This window comes from Loxodonta africana, chromosome 8, assembly GCF_030014295.1.
Source record: "Loxodonta africana isolate mLoxAfr1 chromosome 8, mLoxAfr1.hap2, whole genome shotgun sequence".
NCBI lineage: Eukaryota > Metazoa > Chordata > Mammalia > Proboscidea > Elephantidae > Loxodonta > Loxodonta africana.
The window spans coordinates 16,481,922-16,507,588 of NC_087349.1; the positions used below are offsets into that span (position 1 = coordinate 16,481,922).

General features: G+C 42.9%; 1 protein-coding gene across 3 annotated transcripts in view; it reads left to right on the forward strand.

Annotated features, from left to right (window-relative positions):
* The first annotated feature begins 4,194 nt into the window (after nucleotides 1-4,194).
* CHCHD3 (coiled-coil-helix-coiled-coil-helix domain containing 3) overlaps nucleotides 4,195-25,667 on the forward strand; it is a 336,220-nt gene continuing 314,747 nt past the window's right edge. Inside the window, exons 1-2 of one of the 3 annotated variants that reach the window (XM_064289706.1) lie at nucleotides 4,195-4,429; nucleotides 17,654-17,741. In XM_064289706.1, coding sequence (XP_064145776.1) covers nucleotides 4,349-4,429; nucleotides 17,654-17,741 — 169 coding nt within the window. In that variant the 5' untranslated portion in view covers nucleotides 4,195-4,348. The remainder of the gene's footprint in view (nucleotides 4,430-17,653; nucleotides 17,742-25,667) is intronic. The other 2 variants (XM_064289707.1, XM_003420879.4) reach the window with 2 other exon arrangements.

The window sequence follows — 25,667 nt, forward strand, 5'->3', positions numbered from 1 at the left end:
AAGTACAACCAGAATGTCCCTTAGAAGCAAGGACGGGCGAGACTATGTCTCACATACTTTGGACATGTTGTCAGCAGGGATCAGTCTCTGGAGAAGGACATCATGCTTGGTAAAGTACAGGATCAGCAAAAAAGAGGAAGACCCTGGATGAGATGGATTGACATAGTTGCTGTAACAATGGGTTCAAGCATAGCAACAAATGCGAGGATGGCACATGACTGAGCAGTGTTTCATTCTGTTGTGCATAGGGTCAATATGAGTCGGAACTGACTTGGCCCCTAACAACAACAACAACATATAGTGCTAAGTGATCTTTGTCAAGCAGAACTGTCGTCGCAGCCCACCCTATGACATGGCACAACATATACAACGTGAGCACTCTTGGAAAAGGTAAGCAGGAGCCAAAGATAGATGGCGTTAGGAATTGAATTGTGTCCCCCCATCCCCCGCAAAAAAAAAAAAAAAAAAAGAATATGTTGAAGTCTTAACCCTTGTATGAGTGAAACTGACCTTGCTTGGAAATAAGGTCTTTGAAGATGTTACCAGTTGGCATGTGCTCATAAATACTTTGGGTCCTGATTCAGTCTGAGTGATGGCCATATAAAAAAAGAGACACATCACTTGGCTGTCCCTGATACACTGGGGGAGAGTGTAGGACGAGTAGATGAGAAGAAGGAGTACAAACAGAAAGAACGTGACATGGGATGATAAGCCAGCACTGGGGAGAGAGACCAGGAAAGGCAACCATGTGCCAGCGGAGGCAGAGATTGTAGAAGGCAGAGCTATAAGCCAAAGAATGCTAGGGACAACTGGCTGTCACAGAAACTAGGACAGAGGCATGTAATGGATTCTCCCACAGAAGGAATCAACATGGCGGATATCCTGGTTTCAGACATCTAGCCTCCAGACTGGCAAGACTATATATTCCATTCTTATAAGCCACCCACTTTGTGGTACTTTGTTACGGCAGCCCTAGGGCAGTGGTGCAGAAGGAGAGGTTCCTAAGACGTGGGAAAACTTGACCTCATGCTGTTCTTAGATGCACACGCAGCATAGTGATCAGCTCTACTCCAACAGTGATGGAGTGTGGGAGACCATGTGATTTGTGCCCTCAAGGTGGAGGGTTATTGTTATAGTGTAGCTGTGATTGTCTTGTTTGCTGACTGGTTCATGCTATTTTGAATCTTTGCGTCTCCTCAAGTGTGCTGCCCAAAATTCTTCTTCTCAGAAAATGTCACACAAGCACATACCTGTGCACACACACACAGAAATTGAGAACCACTGCTTTGGGGCTGCACTGCTTTTCTCTGATTCTCTGTACAATAATTGGTGTAAAAAGTTTGAAGGCTGATTTTCAGTTATGGGTTGTGGAATAAGCCTGCATCCATATTCTCAGAATATCTTTGTATCGATTGTCCACACTACACATGAAGTACTTTTCGGTGATTTTAATTGGTTTGCTATAACTTTTTTTTTTTTTAATAACTATGGCAACTATATGTCCTAGATTTTCAAGGATGACCCTGATTTCAAGGACTGGTTCAATTGTCTCTCTAAGTACACAAATAATAGTGAGAACATATGCTCCAATCTTTAGTTCAGAAAACATGATCATTACAACTATATTCTATTTCAGCAAAGGCCAGAGTATGAGTGCTCTATCATCCAGCTGAAATGCTACTCACAAGAGCTGGGAAGAGGGCTATGATGAACACACTGATTAGCTTTACTAGCTGGAGACCAGGACCGCTCTCTTCTCTGACACCTCATCATCCCATGTGTCTTATTTATCTAGAGATGCTATAACAGAAATACCACAAGTGGATGGCTTTAACAAACAGAAATTTATTCTCTCACGGTTTTTTGTTGTTGCTGTTAGGTGCCATTGAATTGGCCCTGACTGATAGCAGCCGTATGTACTACAGAATGAAAGACTGCCGAGTCCCGCAACATGTTCACAATCATTGTTTTGCTTGAGCCCATTGTTGCAGCCACTGTGTCAGTCCATCTCATTGAGGGTCTTCCTCTTTTTGCTGACCCTCTACTTTACCAAGCATGATGCCCTTCTCCAGGGACTGATTCCTCCTGATAACATGCCCAAAGTACGTGAGACGTAGTCTCGCTATCCTTGCTTCTAAGCAGCATTCTGATTGTACTTCTTCCAAGATAGATTTGTTTGCTCTTTTGGCAGTCCATGATATATCCAATATTCTTCGCCAACACCACAATTCAAAAGAATCAATGCTTCTTTGGTCTTCCTTACTCATCGTCCAGCTTTCTCATGCGTATGAGGCGATGGAAAACACTTAAGGTTTTCACTGGCTAATTCTTTTCAGACTGCTGGATCCTTCTTCCTAGTCTTTTCTTAGTCTGGAAGCTCAGCCGAAGCCTGTCTGCCACTGGTAACCCTGCTGGTATTTGAATGCCAGTGGCATAGCTTCCAGCATCACAGCAACACACTACCCACAGTACAAGAAACTGACAGACAGGTGGAGAAATATTATCATAGTAGGCATTTTTCCAGGAGTAAGGTGTATCTTTTTTAAAATTTTTATTCAGAAGGCTTCTTTGTGATGATGTTAGTTGAAATGGAGTAGGAATTCTAAATATTTTTAGGTTTCCCGACAGGATAACTGACTTGCTTCTGTTCTCTAAACAGTGAAAGCATCACACCACCATCTTCTGAGGCTTAACCTTCATTATCTTTAGTATATTTGGTTGAAAGAGCTCATTTAAATTCTAAGAAGATAAATATCTCCAAGGTAACTAGCAGTTCCTTCATCCCTCTCTACTCTCTCCAAGAAATGCTTTCTTTGTAAGTAGTTACTGCATCCCGTCGGTGCTATGCATTGGGGTAATAAGTGAGGGTTTGTTTGTGGAGAGGGAGATTCCAAAGGAATGAAAGACATAATTCCCGGGGCTTTTGGTTCCCTGTAGAAGTAAAGTTTAAAGGTACTATACAATTTGAGAGTAAGTACAAAGTAACATGTAGTCTCAAACTGCAATGTAACATCGTACGATTTGGATACATATATGAAGAGACAAACAAAATGATGAGGTGTAATCAATTCAACACTCTGCTACTGACCAGAGATACCCATGGCTGTCGAGTCCATTCAACTCATAGCAACCCTATAGCGCAGAGAAGAACTCCCCTATAGGGTTTCCAACGCTGTAATATTTACAGAAGCAGACTGCCACATGCTTCTCCTGTGAAGCCGCTGGTGTGTTAGGACCACCTGCCTTTCACTCAGCAGCCTAGTGCTTAACCACTGGACCACCAGGGCTCCGGCCTGGGGTACAGAGATAAAAAAGAGGTACTTTCTGCTGTAAAGATTCTTATAGTAATAGATAAGCACACAATTGAAGCTCAAAAACGTTACCGCATTGCTGTGGGTGCCTTCGGCATAAGAGGACTGCCACATCGTGTGTGACCCACTGACTTCCAAGTGAAGGAGACACAAATGTGGGAAATAAATGCTCGGGGTGCTTGGTGCAAACAACTTATTCTTCTGTTTGCTCATACGCAGATTTGAAAGCCATAATGTTTTAATTTCTTTTATTTATAATAAGATGTAAAAGAAGTACATAGTTCATGCGATAAGCCCATAGGCCAAATACAGTTCAAAAAAATTTTTTTTCATAACTAAGACTAAAATAAAGAACTGCTAAGTTTTGCCTCAGGGAGTTTTTAAAATAGAAATCTAGGCAGGGCTCCATTAGGAGAGTGCATCTCCCACATTAAACTGTGAGTTCCTTTGGGACAGAGTTGTGTCTTTAACTCACAAGCCTAAGTTTCTAGAATAATGTCTGGCATACAGCACGCCTTCAAAGCATGTTCGTTAAAAAAAAATAGAAATTTTTTTTTTTTTTTTAGGGTAGGAAAACTTCATTGAAAGCTGCCAGTTACAAGCCTTTCCTGCCGTCAAGACTACAACTCCCAGAATGCCATGTTCCCTTTGCGCTCTTGGGACGAAGCTGAGGACGCTCCACCACTCACCTCACTAGACCGAAACTACAATTCCCACTATACTCAGGGGTTCCGGAAGCCTTGTTAAACACTACCTGTTGCCATAGCATCCGGGTCCGGACCGACCAACCCGGATGCCCGCGCCTTGTGGAGACGGGCCTTTCTCAGTTCTGACCAACCGGAGGCAGGTTTGCTGTGGCACGTGACCGGAGGGGGCGGGGACTCAGGACCGGCGCCTTCTCCTTGCTCTTTGGGGTCGTGGCCTTGCTCCTGCTGTGCACGGGAAGTGTGCGGGCACCTCCACGCGCGTATGTGAGCGTGGTGCCTGCAGTGCTTGTGAGTCCTCGCTAGGTCGCTGCGCGAGCAGACGCGGGAGCCATGGGCGGGACGGCTAGCACCCGCCGGGTCACCTTCGAGGCGGACGAGAATGAGAACATCACGGTGGTGAAGGGCATCCGGGTGAGTGAGCGGGGCGGGCAGAGCGCAAGCACTCGGACTCAGAACCCGAAGCCTGTGCTCTCGGGACCCGCAGCCCTTGTCCAGCGTCTCAGCCTTCAGTGTTGCCCGGGGAGAAGGCCGGAGTTTCACGACTTGGGACCTCCACTGGGAAAGTAGTTTCTGCTTGTGTACAAGTGCTAGACACTGTGCTGGGGCGGGTGTGGGCTGCCAGATTGAATGGGACCCTCCAGGGGCGCGCAGCCTCGTCTTGACTGTACTTCTCACTAGTTGCGGGACTTTATTTGCAACCTCTGACTGTACTTATTTGTGAAACGGGTCTTTTCTTATGCCTCCTGGTTTCAGGACCCAAACTCTGCTTTTCTGTTGCCACGTCACCCCTCTCAGGGCAAATTGGCATTTTAAGGAGCCTCTTTATTTGTGCTTTGTCATCTAGTGTTCTCCCTCTGATACAACCCCTCCCTCCAACATACACCCCCACACCCCCACACTTTTCTGGCTGTCCTCTGGTGACTTCTGCCTTCTTGACTTTCACTTGATATCTGTCTTTCCCAGGCGCCTTCTCTGTGACCTGCCCTGCTTGAGTCTTGAATTAGGCCCGGTGCTTCAGGACTAATGCCTGCCAGCCTGATTCATTGGCTAGAGATTGAGATTTGCAGTTTTTCAGACCACTAGAAGTCATATGGAAACCCTGGTGGGTAGTGAGAAGAGCTACAGCTGCTAACCAAAAGGTTGGCATTTCAAATCCACCAGGCACTCCTTGGAAACCCTATGGGGCAGTTCTGCTCTGTCCTGTAGAGTCACTATGAGTTGGAATCGGTTCAGTGGCAACGGGTTTGGTTTTTTTTTTTTTTTGGTAGACGTCGTATTCCCAGTTCTAGATCAAGATATTGTAGGGAAGTTTTTCTTAATTTTTATGCCTTCTGCACGTGCTTGATACATAAACTGAAAACTTGATTTTTCTCCAGGGTGTCTGTCAGTATGCCAGCACTAACTTGATAAACACTCTTCGCTGCACCTGACTTTGGAGCCTCACATTTTTGGAAGTATGATGCCTGAACCTAGTAAATAAAGCAGTCTTGACTTCAGGAAGTTTTATAATATTTTATATGCTTCTTCATCTGTTATTGCACAGCCAGTATAAGTAAATTAAATGTGTAAATTGTTTTTAGCATTTGTTACTAGGAAATAAAGCCTCATAAATATTTAAAGTGTTTAAAAACTTTCTACTCTGAAACTGTTACCTGGAAAACATTTATTAAAGTTTTCTTTTTAGAAACTCAAGACTGTTGAACTCTATTTTTGGCCTGTGGCCAGCCTGCCTTATTAACGGTAGTACCACATTTTGTAATAAAATAATCCGAGGCTGCATTCTTTGCGTTATTGTGGTTTAGTTGGTACTCTTCGGAGTCAAATAAAAATTACTGTAAACCTTGAGTTTTAAGCAGAGGTTTGTTTAATCTTGCTTTTAGGCCTTTGGTGTTCCACACCAGAGAGTAGAAGTAAGAAAAAATACAGTAAATTTTGGGTAAGAAGACAATGAGTAGACAAATCTGTAAATCTGCATTCTCATGCTTTAGTTCAGATAGTGGTGGTCGCAAACAAAACCGAAAGACAATTTGGCCACAGTGCAGACATTCATATGAAATGTTAGATGCACAAGGCTGAATAGGATAAATATGACAGTAGGGCTAGGTGATAGATTAAAATGGAAAGATTGTTTAAAAAACCTTTTTTTTTTTAAATAAACTGTGTCCCTTGGACACTAAAATTGACAGAAGCATTCCTGCATTCTTTATTGTTTTCATTCTCATACATTATATCTTATCTGCATTGAAAAAATTCAAGCACATGCCATACTCGTTTTGATCGCCGTGCTTTCCTTCAGAATATACCCTTCACCTGGAATGCCCTTGGACTATGCCCTGTTCCTTCAAATCCTTTTTCAAGGGTGACTTGAAATCTCTCTGAGCCTCAGCTTTCTCATCTGCTAAATGTATGCCTCTGAGGACCTCTCATCTTTTCTTGTTTTGACTATGAGTCTAGTTGTGCTCTAAGTTTCTTGTAGCCATACTCAGCCCATTGCTGTTTTCTCTACAATGGCAAGCTATTGAATTGTTGAGTACTCAGAGTCCATTCTGATATCTTGGAGGTCATGGTAAAAAGAGCATGAATTTGGAGTTAAACAAACTTCAGTTTAATTTTCTAGCCTTTTGGCCGTGGACAAATCACTTCTCTGATCCTTTCTTTATCCCTAGGGGGAATACCATCACTTATGTTAATTGATTGAGGTAAGAAGATGATAGGATTCCTTCAGTATCTAAAGTTCGAAGACTCTTTGGAAGTGTTGTGTAGTGTTGGGGAGGCAGCATGTGCTTTGGAGCCAGGCAGACCTGGTTTGGATCCTAACTCTGCTTCTCAGTAGCTGTGTGGCCCTGGACAAATCACTTTTGTTTTAAATTTTATTGTGCTTTAAGTGAAAGTTTACAAATCAAGTCAGTCTCTCACACAAAAACCCATATACACCTTGCTACACACTCCCAATTACTCTCCCCCTAATGAGACAGCCCGCTCTCTCCCTCCACTCTCTCTTTTCATGTCCGTTTCGCCAGCTTCTAACCCCCTCCATCCTCTCATCTCCCCTCCAGGCAGGAGATGCCAACATAGTCTCAAGTGGACAAATCACTTTTGATTGTGTTTCGTTGTTCAGTGTATCTGGAGAATGCAACCTGCTTGTGAGATTTGTGGGAGCCCTGGTGGCATAGTGGTTAACAGTTCAGCTGCTAACTGAAAGGTCAGCAGTTCAAACCCACCAGCTGCTCTATGGGAATAAGATGTGGCAGTCTGCTTCCATAAGAATTTACAGCCTTGGAAACCCTATGGGGCGGTTCTGCTCTATCCTGTAGGGTCTCTGTGAGTCAGAATCGACTTGATGGCAGTGGGGTTAGGTTTGTTTTTCTGTCTTTAAGCATCTAGCACAGTGCCTAGTACTTCATGAGTAGCAGCTGTAATTAGCGGTATTCAGTGTAATGGCTACATAAAGTTGTTGTTAGGTGCCATCGAGTCGGTTTCAACTCATAGCGACCTTGTGCACAACGGAACGAAACACTGCCTGGTCCTGCGCCATCCTCACAATCGTTGTTACGCTTGAACTCATTGTCGCAGCCACTGTGTCAATCCACCTCGTTGAGGGTCTTCCTCTTTTCCGCTGACCCTGTACTCTGCCAAGCAGGATGTCCTTCTCCAGGGACTGATTCCTCCTGACAACATGTCCAAAGTATGTATGAACTTAAGATAACTGGATAAAATAAGAGCATCTTGTGCCTCATGAAGGACGCCCACAGGTGTCCCTCACAGAGTGGACTGGGAGATGGGAGCACTGCCTGACTTTTGCCTAGGTCTTTTGTAGATGCTTTTCAGCTGATCTTTATACTTTTCTTGACTCAAAGCGAGTACCTTGTTTCTTTTTTTTTTTTTTCCCAAACAAGCTTCTGAGGCATGAGGAGGCATCTCAGTATCATAAGTGAGCCACTGTTTAGCTCAGTTGGTAAAAACATGGTGCTAATGAAGCCCAAACTTCAGTTTTAAATTGCAGATGGGTTAGGTCAACTTGGAGCCCTGTTGGCACAGTGGTTAAGCACCAGGCTGCTAACCAAAAAGTCAGTGGTTTGAACCTACCATTTGCTCCGCAGGAGAAAGATGTGGCAGTCTGCTTCCATAACGATTGACCTTACCAGGGCCGTTCTCCTGTGTCTTGTATATGTCATGTGGTTGGTTTGCGTCAGAATCGACTCAACAGCAATGGGTTTGGTTTTGGTACATCAACTCGGCTGGAGAAGACTTTCCAACTTTGTCTAATCAATGGCCGAGCTTAGGTTGTAGGAAACAAGAGTGTATTTGTGATTCAGCAGAGCCAGTCACTGCTGGAAAACCAGTGCTTGTTCTGTTGTACTGATAGAGATAGTCATTTCATCTTCATTCATCTTATACACAGAATCACATTTAGTGAGCAATGTAAGGGTTTCAGTAACCAGGCTGAGTTTATTAATAGATCACGTGTTTCCAGATTTTTTTGCTGGAACCCTCAACAGCTACAGTTAAAAGAACTACTTACAATTTTAAGTTTAAACTTCTCAACTACCGGGTGTTATTTTCTACAGGGTCTTGTTTTTTCCCTTTATTCTTAGCAATTCATAGCTTTTTCCAATTTTCCATAAAATAACCTGTATTCTTACACCTGATTTGAATTTAGAATCTGAAACAACTTGTATGGGTTGGATGAAATGTCACCCTCTTGCCTTGTCCTCCTTTTCCAATCTAAAATAAATTTATAGTGATAGAATTACCACCTCTTTTCAGTACTCATATTACATGTGCTTAATAGGATTTTTGTGAGCACCTGCCGTGCCAGCTCGGTGAGTCTGCCAGCGACTCAGTCATTCACACGTTTATCTGAAACATCAAAGCTGTAGGAGTGAACTCTTCAAGAGCAAAAGTCAACTTCAATGAGTATCATCTTCAAAGAAATGTTATCATGCTTTCCAGGCATAAACTGCACTGTGCAACTGGCCTTGAAGATGCAGGCTGAAATTCACAGGAGCAGTGGGTGATGGTAGTATGGATACTTACATGGAACACAACCAATAACTTTGGGAAGTATTGGCAGTTGAGAACTCCAGATGAAGAAATTACTTAATGTGGGGTGTTGTTGATGCTCTAGAGGAGAGACTACACATCCAGTCAGTCATGGGGAGTGTTGAGGAGTGTGGTGCAGGTAATCCAGTTAACTGGCAGATGCTTGTTCACTTTCCGCTCGAGATTCCATGCTTCGCTTGGGCAAAGCACTCTTTTAAACTTTCTAAGATTTTATAAAGGAAGTACAAGTTTCTGGTCCCCACTGATGACAAATATAAAGAAACACAAGTGACAAACTACAAACATAAGCTAAGAATTACATGTTTTATATATATATATATATATATATATATATATATATATATATATATGTCAAGAAAAACCCAACCCTGTTGCTGTTGAGTCGATTCCAATTCATAGCGACCCTACAGGACAGAGTAGAACTGCCCCATAGGGTTTCCAAGGAGTGGCTGGTGGATTCTAACTGCCAACCTTTTGGTTAGCAGCTGAGTCCTTAAGCACTGTACCACCAGGGCTCCATATATATATATACATATATATACATACATACACACACACACACATATATACGTGTATGTATACATATATATATGTCATTTCCTCCCCTGCCCTTAACTAAGTATTTGGGAGTAAATAATTTCCAAATAAGTCTTTTTTTTTGGAGCCTGTAACTCAAAATGGTAACTGAAAAGCAGACCAGTACCCTCACAGAAAATGGTGCAACATGGGAGGGAGACAAAGAAAGAAAAATGGGTAAACTTCCTTTAATCACTTTGAGAGGACACATCTCAAAGTGGGTGGGTCTGGTTTTCTTGTCTCACGGGGCTCCTAACTTCACCTGTCAGAAAACCCCCCCAAAACCAAGCACCTTGCCGTTAAGATGATTCCTGCTCACAGCGACCCTATAGAACAGAGTAGAACTGCCGCATAGGGTTTCCAAGCCCTATAGAACAGAGTAGAACTGCCGCATAGGGTTTCCAAGGAGCGGCTGGTGGATTTGAACCGCGGATCTTTTGGTTAGCAGCTGAACACTTAACATTTGGTGCCACCAGGGCTCCTTACCTATCAGAGAACAGCAATTTACAGAGTTTCCTTCTTCCTTTTCCTTGGAAGTGGAAACATTTTAGCCATCTCACCCAGTCTCCTAAGGAAAGGCTGGGTCTGGATTGGTAGGCGGTGTATTTGTTAGTTTTGGGTAAGATCAACAAAGGTGGGTGGGAAGAATAAAGATGGCATGCATCTTTTTCTCTTCCCTGGAGTGCATGTTGGTATGGTGAGTACAGCCCAAAACTTGGCAAGGCCTGTTTGCTTAAATTTGTCTTTAGGAGCAGTGACAGTAGGTCGGATAGTCAAGGACTGAATTCTGCTTGTCGGCAGGCCTGCTTCACTCGGCGCTCTCTCAGAGCAGTGGTTCTTCTTATAAATCAGACCTCAGAACACTTTGAATCTGTGAGCTGTGGACTCTGCCCAGCCAGAAAAATGCATCTAAGCAGACAGTTTTGCCTAAGTTGAGGAATTCATCTATGGACTCCCCAGGGTATGATTCCTAGCATTATTGGGGGCAAGGGGGCATTTCACCATTCTTTGCTTGAAGTAATTTCTGCAAATTGCACTTGGTATTGCCTTGACTTAGATTCCAGAGATGGTTTCCAAGGAGCGCCTGGTGGATTTGAACTGCGGACCTTTTGGTTAGCAGCCGAACTCTTAACCCCTACACCACCAGGGTTTCCCCAGGTATAGTAGGTATCACTAGATAGGAAACACTGTTTCTCAAACAAGTGTCCTGTTTAAGGAAAAACATGTTTCCTGAAGGAGTTGCTGCTAACGCAAGGGCAGTATATCCAGCTGTTGCAGAAACTTATGTTGTAGCTTTGATTCCTTTATGGATCACTTAGCATCACAAAGAAGAGTTGTTTTACAGATACAGATTGTGTATATATATAACCCTGGACAGGTGCTGAATCTTGTCAGCTGCTTCACAAGTGAGTACCGCAGTTCACAAAGATAGGTGAGTATGCAGCTGAGGCCAGCTGAGCTCCAAAATCCAAACCAAACCCACTGCCGTTGAGTTGATTTCTACTCATAGCGACCCCATAGGGGTTTCCAAGGCTGTAAATCTCTACAGAAGCAGACTGCCATGTCTTCCTCCCGTGGAGCCAATTGTGGTTTAGAACCGCCTATTTTTTGGTTTTATCTTTTGGTTAGCAGTCCGTTGCTTTAACCACTGTACAACCAGGGCCCCTTGAGCCCAGCTCAGATAATGTTAACTTCAGATACAAAGGATAACACGGCACAGCTGTTACTTTGTGTTGGCATAGCCGAGAATGGACTGGGATGGGCAGATTGAGCTTGATGTTGGCAGAGTGGCATCTGCTGTCTGCCATGGCTGCGCCATGGGACGGGCCCAAGGATGCATTGGTTGAGTGATTGCGAAGAAGAAAAGGAGGAGGTTGACTCCCATAAGGCAGTCCTGCAATACATTTATCAACTCAAAAAATAAATTGTGTTCCTTGGATGACATGGTTATAAATGTCCTGAAATTTAACCAAAAACCACATTGGGAAATGTTTTGAATTGATAGTATTTGAAATTAAGTAGCTAATTTTGAGGTATCAGAAGCCACAAAAATAATATAAAGTTAACAGAAACACTTAGTAATTAATTTGAAAGAGAGATTCTGCTTTTACTACCCACGGATGTAGAAAGAGGGACACGTGACCACCTCACATCCTCACACCAGGGTTCATGCAGCTGCTCCTGGTAGCAGCTCTAGGCCCAGTCCTCAAGGGCTGGGTAGAGGAGGACCCCAGTGCAGGCTCAGGCTGAGTTGATGAGAATGAACCAAGATGAAATAATCAGTTGAAGTCCCCGTAACTGGAGCTCTGTGGGTAACAACTACCAAATATCTGTGTAGCACATTACCGTTTTGTGATGTCCTTTTGATCCTCCACATAGCCTGGAGGGTTGGTAGTATCTTCATTGTCACTTGAAGCAAGTGGGGCCCATTGAGGTTAGGTGACTTCTCTAGGGCTAGATAACTAGTAGTGTCCAGTGCTTTTTCCTCTATTCTGGGCCAGCTTTTTGTTTTACTCACTCAAGGAATGATAATTTTGAGGATGCTTTAGGGTTTGGAAGGAATTTTTGTACTAGGTGTTTCAAAAGCCCGGTAGATGATGGCAAGATGTGAATTTTGATGGGAAGTAGATTGTTATTTAGAAGAAAGGGTGGCTGTCTCCAATACAGGTGAGAATTTGTAGCTAAGACTGATTTTTAGCAAACACACTCACTTTTAGATTTGGTGGAATGTATTTTTAGTGTAGTTGTAGCCCCTTTACTTTGGTGTGAAATATAGAAGTATAAATTGAAATAAAGAATTTTTTTATATATATATACATAAATTATATATAAATCAAATTAGCTTTTTATTTATAAACTGATATATGTAGCATATTACATATTGTGTTCATATTATAGAGTAGTACATAATAGTATATTACATATAGTAGCATATATATACTGGGTTAGCGTATATATTAGAATATACTGCGTTAACATATTAAATAGTAGATGTAAGGATCCCTGGTGGCACAGTGATTAAGTACTTGGCTGCTAACCGAAAGGCTGGTGGTTTGAACCCACCAGTCACTCCGTGGGAGAAAGACCTGACAATGTGCTCCTGTAAAGCCTAGGAAACCCTATGGGGCAGTTCTAATGTCTTATGGGGTTGCTATGAGTGGGAATCGGTGGCACACAACTCATAATAAAAATTCCGTGAGCTTTACTTAAATTATGTATCAATTAAAGTAGCCTTAAACATTGTAAAAACTAATAAGGCCATTTATCTTCTTCAGAGGAAATGATATGTTTTTACTATGTTGCTTGAGAGTGAAGAGATTAGGGGTTACAGCTTCAGATTCTGATGCTACCACTAACTGGATGTCATTCAGGGCCTCATTTTCTCACCTATAAATTGAGAGGATTGGAGTCCGTCTTCAAGGGTTTTTTCTAAGACCTGTCTCAGCTTCGCAGCCGAGCATTAGCAACAGTCCCATGGCTCTCAGTTGTTGGAAAAGATGCAGTTGGCTCTGGCATCTTCATATAGAGAGTCCCTTGGCACTCTCTTCCACTTCTCTTCCAAGATAGGAGTCATAGGTTTGTCCTTCAAAGATGACAAGTTTTGAGGTGTGGTTTCCCCTTTGCCATCTCACCTCCTTTTTGGTTTTGGCCCTGAGGAGTAAGTAACTGTTCAGGTATAAACTGTTCTGTTACTGATGTATCCCAAGGGCCTAGACCAGAGCCTGGCTTAGTATTTATTTGTTGAATGAATGGATCACACTGTTGTGGAAAGGTAGGCATGAAAACAAATACTTGTTCCATAATTGGAGTGCTGCCTTGGAGGATTGTGCAAGCTATAGTGGGGTATAAGGCGGGGTAACTTCGGGTAGGCAGTGTTGGAATGGAATGGGGAACTGGTGTGGTCAGAGAAGCCTCAGGATGTTTGAAAGTGATTTTCAGGATCCAGAGGAGAAGGCAACGTGGGCCTGTGTAAAGGCAAAGATATGGCACAAACAAGTAGCCAGTTAGGAGTAAGAAACAGAGGATGAAAAATTAAGGGAGAAGTTGTGGGAAGTTGAGATTGGAGAGTTCGGTGATGAGCAGGTGATGGAGAAGTCTTGAATGTCATGCAGAAGAACTTGGACTGTTCCTATGAATAAACTAAAAACCAAACCATTTGCTGCTGAGTTGATTCCAGCTCGTGGTGACCTCATGTGTTGCAGAGTAGGACTGTGCACCATAGCGTTTTCAAGGCTGTGACCTCTCAGAAGTAGATTGTCAGATCTTTGTTCCCAGGCACCTCTGGTTGGCTTCAAACCACCAACTATTCAGTTAGTAGTCAAGTTTTTAACAGTTTGTGTCCTTCAGTGCTGCCCTTCCTGTTAATTGAAGGATTAGAAGCAGGAAGTTACTGTAATCAGATTTGCGTATTAGGACAATTGATGTTGGTACCATGAATTACCAACAAAGCAAACCTGTTGCGCTCTAGTCAATTCCAACTTACAGTGACCTATAGGACAGAGTAGAACTGCACCATGGAATTTCCAAGGAGTGCCTGGTGGATTGAAACTGCCGACCTTTTGGTTAGCAGCTGTACTCTTAACCACTTATGCTACCATGAATTAGGGCAGGGAAAATGGGATGGGAGAAGAGATGATGAATTCATTATATCTTTAGAGGTTGAGGAAGTCATGACTCAGAATGAGGGTGAGAGGAGTCAAGGACAAATGCTGTGTTCTCCTTTAGGAAACTGGTTGGAGGTGGTATCGTTAATGAGGTAAGGAAAGCAGGAAGAAGAAATTTTTGGAAAACCTGAGTTCAGTTGAGGACACATTAGGTTGGAGGTGCCTGTGGTCTGTCCAAGGGCAGCTGTCCATCAGGCAAGTTGTCGTGTAGGTCTGGCTCACAGGACACCGGTTTTGGGCTGGAGAGAATGGATTTAGTATCCGTTTATTTCTCAACAGTGGTTGAAAATCAAGAGAGTGGCTGAGAGTACCAACAAGAGCGCGCAGAGTGAGTGGAGAAGAGAGCAAAGAACAGAATGTGGGGCCTTCTACGTCAGGGTAGGCAGGGAAGGGGAAGCCTGCAGAAGAGAGAAGCAATGGCCAGAGTCCCCGGAGAACCAGGACAGCGAGACGTCAGAAAAGCCAGGGGAGGGGTATCCAGAAGAGGGGAGTGGCCAAAGATGTTAGATGCTAAAGGGAACCCCAAGAAATAAGGTGTATGATTTATTTGGTCATGGTGACTTTCATCAGAACACTTTTTCACTCCTGTGTTGGGGGTAAAAGCCACATAGTAGTGAGTTGAGGAAGTAGATATGTGAAGATAGTAGAAGAGATAAAGGACAGTAGCAAGAAACTTGTTGAAAAAGAGGGTATGTGTGTGTGTTTTGTTAATATGGAAAAGATTTGGGGATGTTACAGGCTAAGAGAGGGAGAGACTGAGAATCCAGGCCCGATGAGGTAGTATTGTGGAAGAAAGCCCTTGAGGAAACAGGAGGGGATGATCTAGCCCTGGGTGTCCTTCCTGAGGACTTCTGCTCCACTCCCACCTCTAATCTGTCTTGAGTCTGGCAGTACAGGGACATGGCTAAGAGGGTGACCTTGAGACTCAGACTGCCTGGTTTGAATCCTTTTTGCTTTCTAATAAATTTATTGAGTTGTGTAATCATCACTGCAGCCTGGTTGAAAACATTTTAATCAGTCCAGCAAGGTCCCTCTGTCCCTTTACAGTTAACCCCCATTTCTGCCTCAACTCCTGGCAACCACTTGTCTCCTTTCTGCCACTGTAAACCCTTTGCCATGTAGTAGATTCCGACTTGTAGTGACACCATAGGACAGGGTAAAACTGCCCCATAAGTTTCCAAGGCTGTAATCTTTACGGAAGTGGACTGCCACATCTTTGTCCTGTGGCCCGACATTTCCCTTAGTAGCCGAATGCTTGACCTTGCCTTTTCTGGGTGTTTTGCATAGATGGTGTCATATGATACGTGGCTTTGTGTCTGGCTTCTCTGGCTTAGCCTACTGATTTGTCCATGTGTCCATGTTGTAGCAGTTGTCAGAATCCCGTTCCTCTTCATTGATGGATTGTATTCCATGGTGTGGGTAGATACTGTTTTGTTTATCCGATCACCAGTCGATGAACGTTCGTTTGTTTCCACCGTTTGGCTGTTGTGAATTATGCTGCTGCAGCCATTCCTGTGCTTTATAGCTTCTTAATTGGTCCTTCATTGGACCTCCTTCAGGGGTCCTCCTGCTCCTGTGCTTGTCCCCGCCCAATCTGATTTTGACACTGTAGCTAGAGTGATCTTTCTAAACTGTAAATCTGGTCGTGTCCTTACCCTGCTTAATATTCTTCTGTACTGCTCATTTAAGGAGCCCTGGTGGTGCAGCGGTCAAGCACTGGGCTGCTAACTGAAGGGTCAGTAGTTCGAACCCGCCAGCCCACTCAGCAGGAGAAAGATGTGGCAGTCTGCTCCTGTAAAGACTACAGCCTTGGAGTCCCCATGGGGCAGTTCTACTCTATCCTGTAGGATTTTTTTGAGTCAGAATCGACTCTCCAGCAATGGGTTTGGTTTGGTTTTTTTAGTGTCCATTTGCCCTTAGGGTCAAGTTGAAACTCTGGAACTTGAAGGGTTCGCTGAGTCTTCAAAATCCCAAATCTTCTTTCCCTCTCCACCTTCTCTTTGACTATGCCCCTCTCCAACTTTGTGCGTCATTCATTCATTCAGTCAGGTTTAATGAGACTCTGGGGGTATGGTACCAGGACAGCGGAGTCCTTGCTTTCATGCAGCTTTCTAGCATGAAAGGCAAGACTTAAGAAACATCAGATAGATGTAAGTACTATAAAGAAAACAGGATGATGTGATAGTAGTTGGGGGACTGGTGACCTCAGATATCCAGCCCTGCATGTTCCCCAGAGCCTCTGCCCTATTGCCAGCTGCTACTTGGTATCTCCACCTGCATGTCTACTAGTGGCAAGCCCTGTTTGTCATCTGTGCTGTAATGTGGTTCCCTCTCCCTGGAGCACTTACCCTGTGCCTTTTCTTCTCAGCTTCTGCTCATTCTTCCCTTATAAGTTTTCCCCGACCCTCTGCTCCAGCCCCACCTGCACCCCAGCCCCAAAGCCTGGTCAGATGCCCCACCCATCATGCATTCTGTACTCCCGTTATAGGCTGATCTACCTTAAATCATTGTATTTAAATGCCTGATGATTGTCTCTTTCTGCCATGCTGCTTTGACGACTGTTGAATACCCAAGTCTAGCCTATATCACCATCTGTCACTGTGTCATACTGTGCTGGCTTACGTGTTGCTATGATGCTGGAATCTATGCCACCAGGGTCACACTCATGGTGGACAGATTTCAGGGGGCTTCCAGACTAAGACTAGGAAGAACGATATGGCGATCTATTTCAGAAATAAGCCGATGCAAACACTGTGGACCACAACAGGATATTGTCAGATGTTGTGCTTGAAGATGAGCCTGCTGGGTTGGAAAGCACTGCACAATAGTCGCAACAATAGACTCACACATGGCAACTAACAGCCTAGTTGCCGTCATCGTTGGTGTTGAGAGAGTGATTGTCTGTGGTTAGCCTTGAACAGGTGGGAGGGAGGAACACTGTTTCCTTTGGGTTTGGTGGGAAGAAACTAAGGCCTGTTGCATGCATAAAAAAATTTGTAGAGTCAGGGGAGGAAAGTTGAAGGGGTCCTGATGGCTTACGTTTTCCCGGCGATTACAGTTTAGTGCCCAGTATAAAATGAGGAGCAGTTATTTATAATGAGCAGTTAACGGTGCATTAGAGGAAATAGAAGAGTAGCGCTGTGGGGTGCATTTTGGGATCTAAAACTATTTTTACTTGCTTTTAGTTTCACAGCTATTAGATTCAACCTCATTTCTTTAGGCCATTCATTATACATATTGATACGGATGACTAAATTACTTGGATGTTATTGTATAGGGTTTTTTTTTCCCCTCTTGTTCTTTTGTAATTGATTTTATGTTGCTTTTTCAGCTTTCGGAAAATGTGATTGATCGAATGAAGGAATCCTCTCCGTCTGGTTCGAAGTCTCCACGGTATTCTGGTGGTTATGGTGCCTCAGGTATTTCAGAATTTCAGCTCTAGGGTTTTTAGTAGAACAGTGATACGTGGTTAAAGTTCACTTGATTGTCTGGTCCCCTAGATTTCTACCTTTTCTTATTTGGATGTTGGGATTTTTATGGAGAATATTTGAAATCAGTACCAGGGCTTCTCTTAAAATGTTTTGCACTAAAAATGGAATTTACTTTCAAAGAGTCTCTCTTGAAATTTTGTTTTCTCATTCATAAAGCCTCTAGCAGGCTTTGGAAGGTTACGTCGTGTATTTTTTTGTGTTAAATGGATTGCTTATAGGTGTATTACACACATAGGAGTAAATATTTATTAAAAAAAGTGACACCCGGATACCCTGCAAACTCAGAGCTGAAGCCATTCCTGAAGTCCACCCTTCAGCCAAAGATTAGACAGACCTATAAAACAAACAATAACACGTGTGAGGAATGTGCTTCTTTACTCAATCAAGTGTATGAGACCAAATGGGCAACACCTGCCCAAAAGCAAAGAGGAGAAGGCAGGAAGGAACAGGAAAACTGGATGAATGGACACAGTGAACCCAGGATGGAAAGGGAAAAGGGGAGAGTGCTGACACATTGTGGGGATTGCAACTAATGTCACTAAACAATTTGTGTGTAAATTTTTGAATGAGAAACTAATTTGCCCTGTAAATTTTCACCTAAAACACACACGCACACAAAACAAACATTGAACTTCGAAAATATTGATTTAATGTTTCCAAATTGTGAAATACCTCAAATGATTTTATTTTCCAATTGATTTCTTCTAATCTTATGCAAGGTCTTTCTTCTGTTACCAAACCAAAAAAAACCAAACCCAGTGCCATTGAGTCGATTCCGACTCATAGCGACCCTATAGAACAAAGTAGAACTGCCCCATAGAGTTTCCTAGGAGCGCCTGGTGGATTTGAACTGCTGACCCTTTGGTTAGCAGCTGTAGCACTTAAACACTACGCCACCAGGGTTTCCTTTCCTGTTATAGTCAGTCTTAATTACTGATGAAAATATGATGTTAAATGACATCTCTAGAGAGTTCTTAAGCCAATTTTATCTGTAGATACTAGTGGATAAGAGAACTAATACTGTTTCCCGTCCGTTCCCTCTCCCGTGCCCCATCCACCTATTTCTTTAACAAATATTTATTGAACATCTGCTGTGTGCCAAGCACTGTTCTTGTTCTCATTGGTGAAATAGCAATGATAAAGTGATCAGTATGATTAATCTTGGATTAAGTGAGAGTTTTCTGTATTTATTAGAAAGGAATGTTACGTAGTAAATCTGGCTTCAGCCTATGAAATACATTCAGAAAGATGAGATGCTGCCCAGTGCTATCCTCTTGGGGCAGTTGTGACCCCTTACTAATCATTAAATCAGTGAATGTGAATTGAGTAGAGGGTACCAAGATGAGTAAGAAAGCATTCTTGCCCTTTTGAATCTTCTTGCTTAGTAGGAGAGTTAAGAAAGGTTTGCAGTTAATTAACACTAGATAGAAAGTGACCAGTATCTCCGTCTTAAAAACACTTTATGAGTCATCTGGGCTGCGTTCTTGGTTTTCCTGCAACCTTAGTTAAAATCTGGTCTCCTTTGCTGATTCCCCACTAAGCCAATTGTGTGGCTTCTAACTAACTGTCTAGATGCCTCTGACTCCCAAAATGGTATCTCTACCCCTGACTTCTCCCTGAAACTCCAGAGTCTAATAGAGAACTGCCGACTTGAAACCCACCTAAAGATCTCTAACTTAACATATCCAAAAGAAAATTTTTTTACTCTTCCCCATACTTAGTTCTCTGTCCCATCTTTCCCAGTAAATGGCTCAAGTAGCCAAGCCCAAAACCTGGGATTCATCCTTGTTTCCGCCTTCCCTCATTCCCTACCTCAGGCCGGCAGCGATTTTGTCAATTTCACATCTAAAAACATGTTACATTTGTTCCTTTTCAATCCATCTCCACTGCTACAGCCCCAGTCCAGGTAACCACTGTCTCTTACCTTGCCTTCTGCGGAGACCTCTTAACTGCTCCCCTGTTTTCCACTCTCATTTCCCTACTCCGGCCTCTGCACACAGTGGCCCTCGCAACCTTTTAAAAAAGTAATTCATGTCACATTCGAGTGGTGGCTCTCCATGGTACATGGAATATAATCTGAACTACTTCCCTTGGTCGCCAAGGCACAATGTGACCAGTCACTGTCTACCTTTCCAACATGTGCTCCTACCCCTCCCTCTCTCTTACTGTGACTCTTATTTACACCAGAAGATAAGCTCCTGGGACTTTGTCAGCTTGTTCGCAGCTGAATCCGCAACTCCTAGGACAGTCCCTAGTTCTAGACAGTGCTTAGGAAGTATTTGTTGAATTAATTAAGGTTAAATCACATTGTTGTTAGGTGCCATCGAGTCAGTTAGGACTCATAAAACCCAGTGCCGTCGAGTTGATTCCGACTCATAGCGACCCTATAGGACAGAGTAGAACTGCCTCGCAGAGTTTTCAAGGAGCGCCTGGTGGATTTGAACTGCTGACCCTTTGGTTAGCAGCCGTAGCACTTAGCCACTACGCCACCAGGGTTTCCGTTAGGACTCATAGTGACCCTAAATACAACAGAACGAAACACCGCCTGGTCCTGCACCACCCTCACAATTGTTGTTATGCTTGAGCCCGTTGTTACAGCCACTGTGTCAGTCCATCTCGTAGAGGATCTTCCTCTTTTTTGCTGACCCTCTACTTTACCAAGCACGATGTCCTTTGCCAGGGACTGGTTCCTCCTGATAATATGTCCAAAGTATGTGAGACGAAGTCTCTCCATCCTTGCTTCTAAATATGCATTCTGGCCATACTTCCTCCAAGACAGATTTGTTCCTTCTTCTCATAGTCCATGGTATGTGCAATATTCTTTGCCAACTCCACAATTCAAAGGCATCAATTCTTTGGTGTTCCTTATTCATTGTCCAGCTTTCACATGCATATGAGGTGATTGAAAACACCATTGCTTGGATCAGGCGCACCTTGGTCTTCAAAGTGACATGTTTACTTTTCAACACTTTAGAAAGACCTTTAGCAGCAGATTTGCCTAGTGCAGTGCGTCTTTTGGTTTGTTGACTGCTGGTCTATGGGCGTTGATTGTGGATCCAAGTAAAATGAAGTCCTTGACAACTTCAGTATTTTCTCCTTTTTTTTTTTTTTTTTTTAAATTTTTATTAAGCTTCAAGTGAACATTTACCATTCCAATCAGTCTGTCACATGTAGGTTTACATACATCTTACTCCCTTCTCCCACTTGCTCTCCCCCTATTCAGTCAGCCCTTACAGTCTCTCGTTTCGTGCCAATTTTACCTTCTTCCCTCTCTCTCTATCTTCCCATCCCCCCTCCAGTCAAGAGTTGCCAACACACTCTCCTGTGTCCACCTGATTTAATTAGCTCACTCTTCATCAGTATCTCTCTCCCCCCCACTGACCAGTCCTTTTCATGCCTGATGATTTGTCTTCGGGGATGGTTCCTGTCCTGTGCCATCAGAAGTTCTGGGGAGCATTGTCTCTGGGATTCCTCTAGTTGCAATCATACCATTAGGTGTGGTCTTTTAATGAGAATTTGGGGTCTGCATCCCATTGGTCTCCTGCTCCCTCAGGAGTTGTCTGTTGTGTTCCCTGACAGGGCAGACATCGATTGTGGCCGGGCACCAACTTGTTCTTCTGGTCTCAGGATATTGTAGGTCTCTGGTTCAAGTGGCCCTTTCTGTCTCTTGGGTTCTTAGTTGTCGTGTGACCTTGGTGTTCTTCCTTAGTATTTTCTCCTTTTATCATAATGTTGCTAACCCCATTATCCATTTTAAAAGTAGCTACCTTTGATCATTTTGGAATATGATTTACAAGTATAATTCAGGTAACATTTATTAAATGTCTACTGTGTGCAGATAATTAAGCTAGATGTTTTGGGGAGGACGGAAAAAAATCTCTCAAAGAGTTTAGAATTCTCAGATAGATACAAGACTATAAGAGGTGGGGACATAGTATAAAAGCAACCAAAAAACCCAGAAGAGTTTGAAATTAAATATATCAAGTAATTTGGCTTTTGATATGCAGATTTTTAAAAATTAGAATTTGTTCCAAAATAAGATTTGTTCCGTGTAGATTCCTAGCTACTGTGTTAAGATATAGGATAGTGATAATGTCAAGCACTCTGCTAAGTTCTTTAAAGGTCTTGTGGCATTTAATCCTTACAACCCTATGAGAAAAAGGCACTGTTTTTTCACCTGTTTTACATAGAAAGCAGATGGAGACCTGCAGTGACACCTTGCTTCGATTGTAGAAAAGATGTGACAGAAACTAGTTGGAGGGAAAGAGCTGCCTTTTAGTGATGTCCTGCTTGAGCTTAGTGAAGACCCCCTAGTCTAAGTGATGTTGATTCTTCTAGCTTTTTCCCATATTGACTCTAATTCGATAGTGAGTTAAAGGAGAGAAACCATTGGCTTTTTGGGTTGGTTTCTTAAACGGACACTTGTGAGAGACTGTTGATGGGGGGGAGGCTCCCTGGGCATTGCTCAGGGTGTGACCTGCAGAGCCTGACATTGACGTTGTGATAAGCTCTGACTGTACCGAGGAATCCCTGCCTTCCCATCTTCAGGTTGGACATGACTGATCAGCTTGGGCATTGACAACTCTTAGAATGCTGCTTTGTGTTACTGTGGTCAGGCCAGATACATACTCTCCAGAACAGTAGCCACTAGCCACACGTGGCTATTTAAAGTAAAAATTTAAATTAAATAAAAAATTCAGCATCTCAATGACACGTGTCAGTGCCCAGTATTCGCATGCGGCTAGTGGCTACCTTGTTGGACAGCACAGGCCTAGAACATTTCCTTCATTGCAGAAAGTTCTCTCGGACAGTCCTGGTCTAGGATGTACCCGTGCTTGCCATTGTGAGATTCATCAGATGGTTTTAATGATCTGGTGGCTGAGGTCGTGGAGCTGGATGGCTCTGCGTGTGTGTCTGTGTGCGTGCGTGCACGTGTGTGTTTGTGAATCTTGATTCCTGCCCTTTCCACGTCCTGACTGCCCCAGGATTGTTGGTGACTGGAAAGTTCTGAGAACATTCCACTGCGATAGCCTGTTTTCACCCCAGTGTCTAGCACAGTTTCTCTACCTGTGTTAGGGGAGAGCTGAAGACACTGACCCTTAGACCTGGGGTGGCTGGGGATCACCTGTGTACCGCCATGTGCCATGCAGATGCCTTCTTCTTCTGTGTGTGACTTGACGTGAGAAAGGATCAACAAGGTTCCCTTGTGTAGGCCCTTTGAGTGCCATTTCCTTTACCCATTCCACCCCAACTTAAGACAAGGACTAAGACTTGGCAAGCTGTTTTGAAATGATCTTCTCTTTATGTTAAGAATGCCATTAGATTATGATGTGCAAGTTAACAAACACTTATTCTCCTTAGATATTTAGAAACATACTTCTGAGAGTAGAAGACCTCAAAGTTTATGTTCTCTTCTGAGTTTGTCTCATTTGGGAGTTCTAGTAAGTAGTCAATAACAGATTTTTTAGGGTTTGTAATTTAAATGTGTTATGAAATAATTTTTCAAGCCTACAAAAAAGTATTGATAGAAATATCACCAGCCTTTTCTACATTTTTCAGTGTCAAGTAAATGATATATTAAATGTGAGTTGAATTTTTGATATTTATTAAAATACTTTCTTCTTCGCAGGACTCTCACTCATACCAGCCCCAGGCGATTCACATGTGTGAATATAGGGCAGTGTAGTTGATGGACTGAGAGCCCTAGGGTTTCTGTACATGGCAACTAAGTTTTGTCACGTATATATATAGTTTTGAGAGTATAATTTATATTGTAAGAAAGTGAGTTCTTCTAAAGACTTTGCTGAAATTATTTTTTTGCCAAACCTTGAACCAGATCAATGACTCGTTGCAGTAAGTATTTGCATGTAAAGCCGTTTGGGCAGAATAATGTACTGTGTGACACACAGCAGGTTGCGATGCCACTATGATAAATGAACGTGCTCCGAAGAACTTCACCGTGTCCTCGCTGCCGCAGACACGTCGCTGCTTTATCTTAACCGTGTTGGTTTGCTTTTCCTTTTTAAAGGCTGACACAAAGGGATACCTTGTGCGCATGGTTTTAAACTTAGCTTTTCATTAACACCTTGCATCTTTGATTTAAAAAATCCATGCTGGGTATTGATATTTCTCCACTCCAGCCTGATCTTTTAATTTTTCTGGCTTATGATGAATTCAGGCCTCTCATGTTTGATCCTACCTAATGCTGAGGAAATTCTGTCCCCAAATCAATGTGAAAAGCCAGGCAGGAAATGATATTTGGAGATTATTTGTTCGTTTGCAAAGCCACTAGTAACCAGATGAACATGATGAAATCTGGAAAAAAAAAAAAAAAGACAAATGAACTCACTTTTATTATTATCCCCACAGGGTAAGTTTCTTTGTCAATTTCTTGTCATTGTGAAAAATAAGAAGGATTTGCCGATTTGTGTTACGTATATCACTGAGATCACTAAATATTTGGCAGCCTTAACAGATGCAGGAAGCCAATTTGAGCAGGAAATAGCTCAGCCCAAACGAAACAGCCAATTTAGGGAGACAGATTCATCTATATATTCTGTGTGTGTTTCTCCCAGAATCTGATCCTCCTTGTTTTTAAACTGCTCTTTAAGGCTCATTTAGACTTAAGACTGTAGGGAGAGTTCAGAGCAAACAAGCTTGTTCTCTTGACTACTGCTACAAGAACTGAAGGGAGCTGCAATGTCGAGGTTGCCCACTTTTGAGTATGTGACACTTTGCTGGTGCCAGTCTTGAACTACATTTTAGCGTGTATTTTTTGTGTGTGTGCTGTCATGGGTAATTTGCCTGACAATTTCTAAAAGCAAGAAATGTATACACTATTGAATTAGAGGAATTCAATCAAATTCTCTACTCACTAGACTATGTTCTTAAAAAAAATCCACATATAGTGTACAGTGAATGGATGGGTGAAGAGCTCACGTTGTTAGTTCCATCAGTCAGCAAGTATCAGCAAGGCAGTGATATTAGATGATAAAGAACTATTAGTTGTGTCACGGAGTTTAGGTACAAGCATATGTAACATTATAGTCTAGTGAGTAAGTGCTAGTATACTGCCTTTCACCTGCCCATTTAATTTTTTTGAGTAAGGGAAGGGATATGGAAGTGGGGTAGGACATATGAGCGTGGAAAGTGTTTTAGAAATTCAGAGAAGGAGGGTCAGGAGCTTTGCCAGGCAGGCTCGGGGAGGTGGGCCCGAGCCAGGCCTTGGAGGAAAAGTGGGGTGGGGTGGGGGTGTTGGTGTGGAAGGTGTTCCTGGTAGAGCCAGTACGCAGACCAGATTAATTCAAATAAAGGGTTCATGTAGGTCTGATGGGTGAGAAGTTGGAAACTTGAGTTTAGTGAATTTTATTCTACAGGGCCTCAGTGGCTGCTAAGCAGCTCCATTGAATTCTAGAATGCGGAGTTAGAAAGTTGTGTTAGTTGCTACTTTTCATATGTACCCATATATTAATAACATTTTTATGGCTGAAAAAGCAGTGCTGATTTTCTTATTGATATTCCTCTTCTCGACAAACAAATCTAGGTAGTAAGGGTTTGTATTTTCCTCATAGTACTGAATAAAGCCATTTTCATCTTCAATGAAAAAATATGCAATCCATAAACATTTTTATTTGTCCTTGATTGGCCCTACAGCGAAAAAGAAAAAGTTGCTCTCAGCTTCTTGAGGCAGTGTAGGGTCTGATAGAAGACAAAAGTGGGCTCTTGGACCCCTGGTGGTATAGCGATTAAGAGGCCAGGCTGCTGACCAAAAGATTGGCAGTTCAAATCCCCGAGCTGCTCCTTGGAAACCCTATGTGGCAGTTCTACTCTGTCCTGTGGGATCGCTGTGAGTCC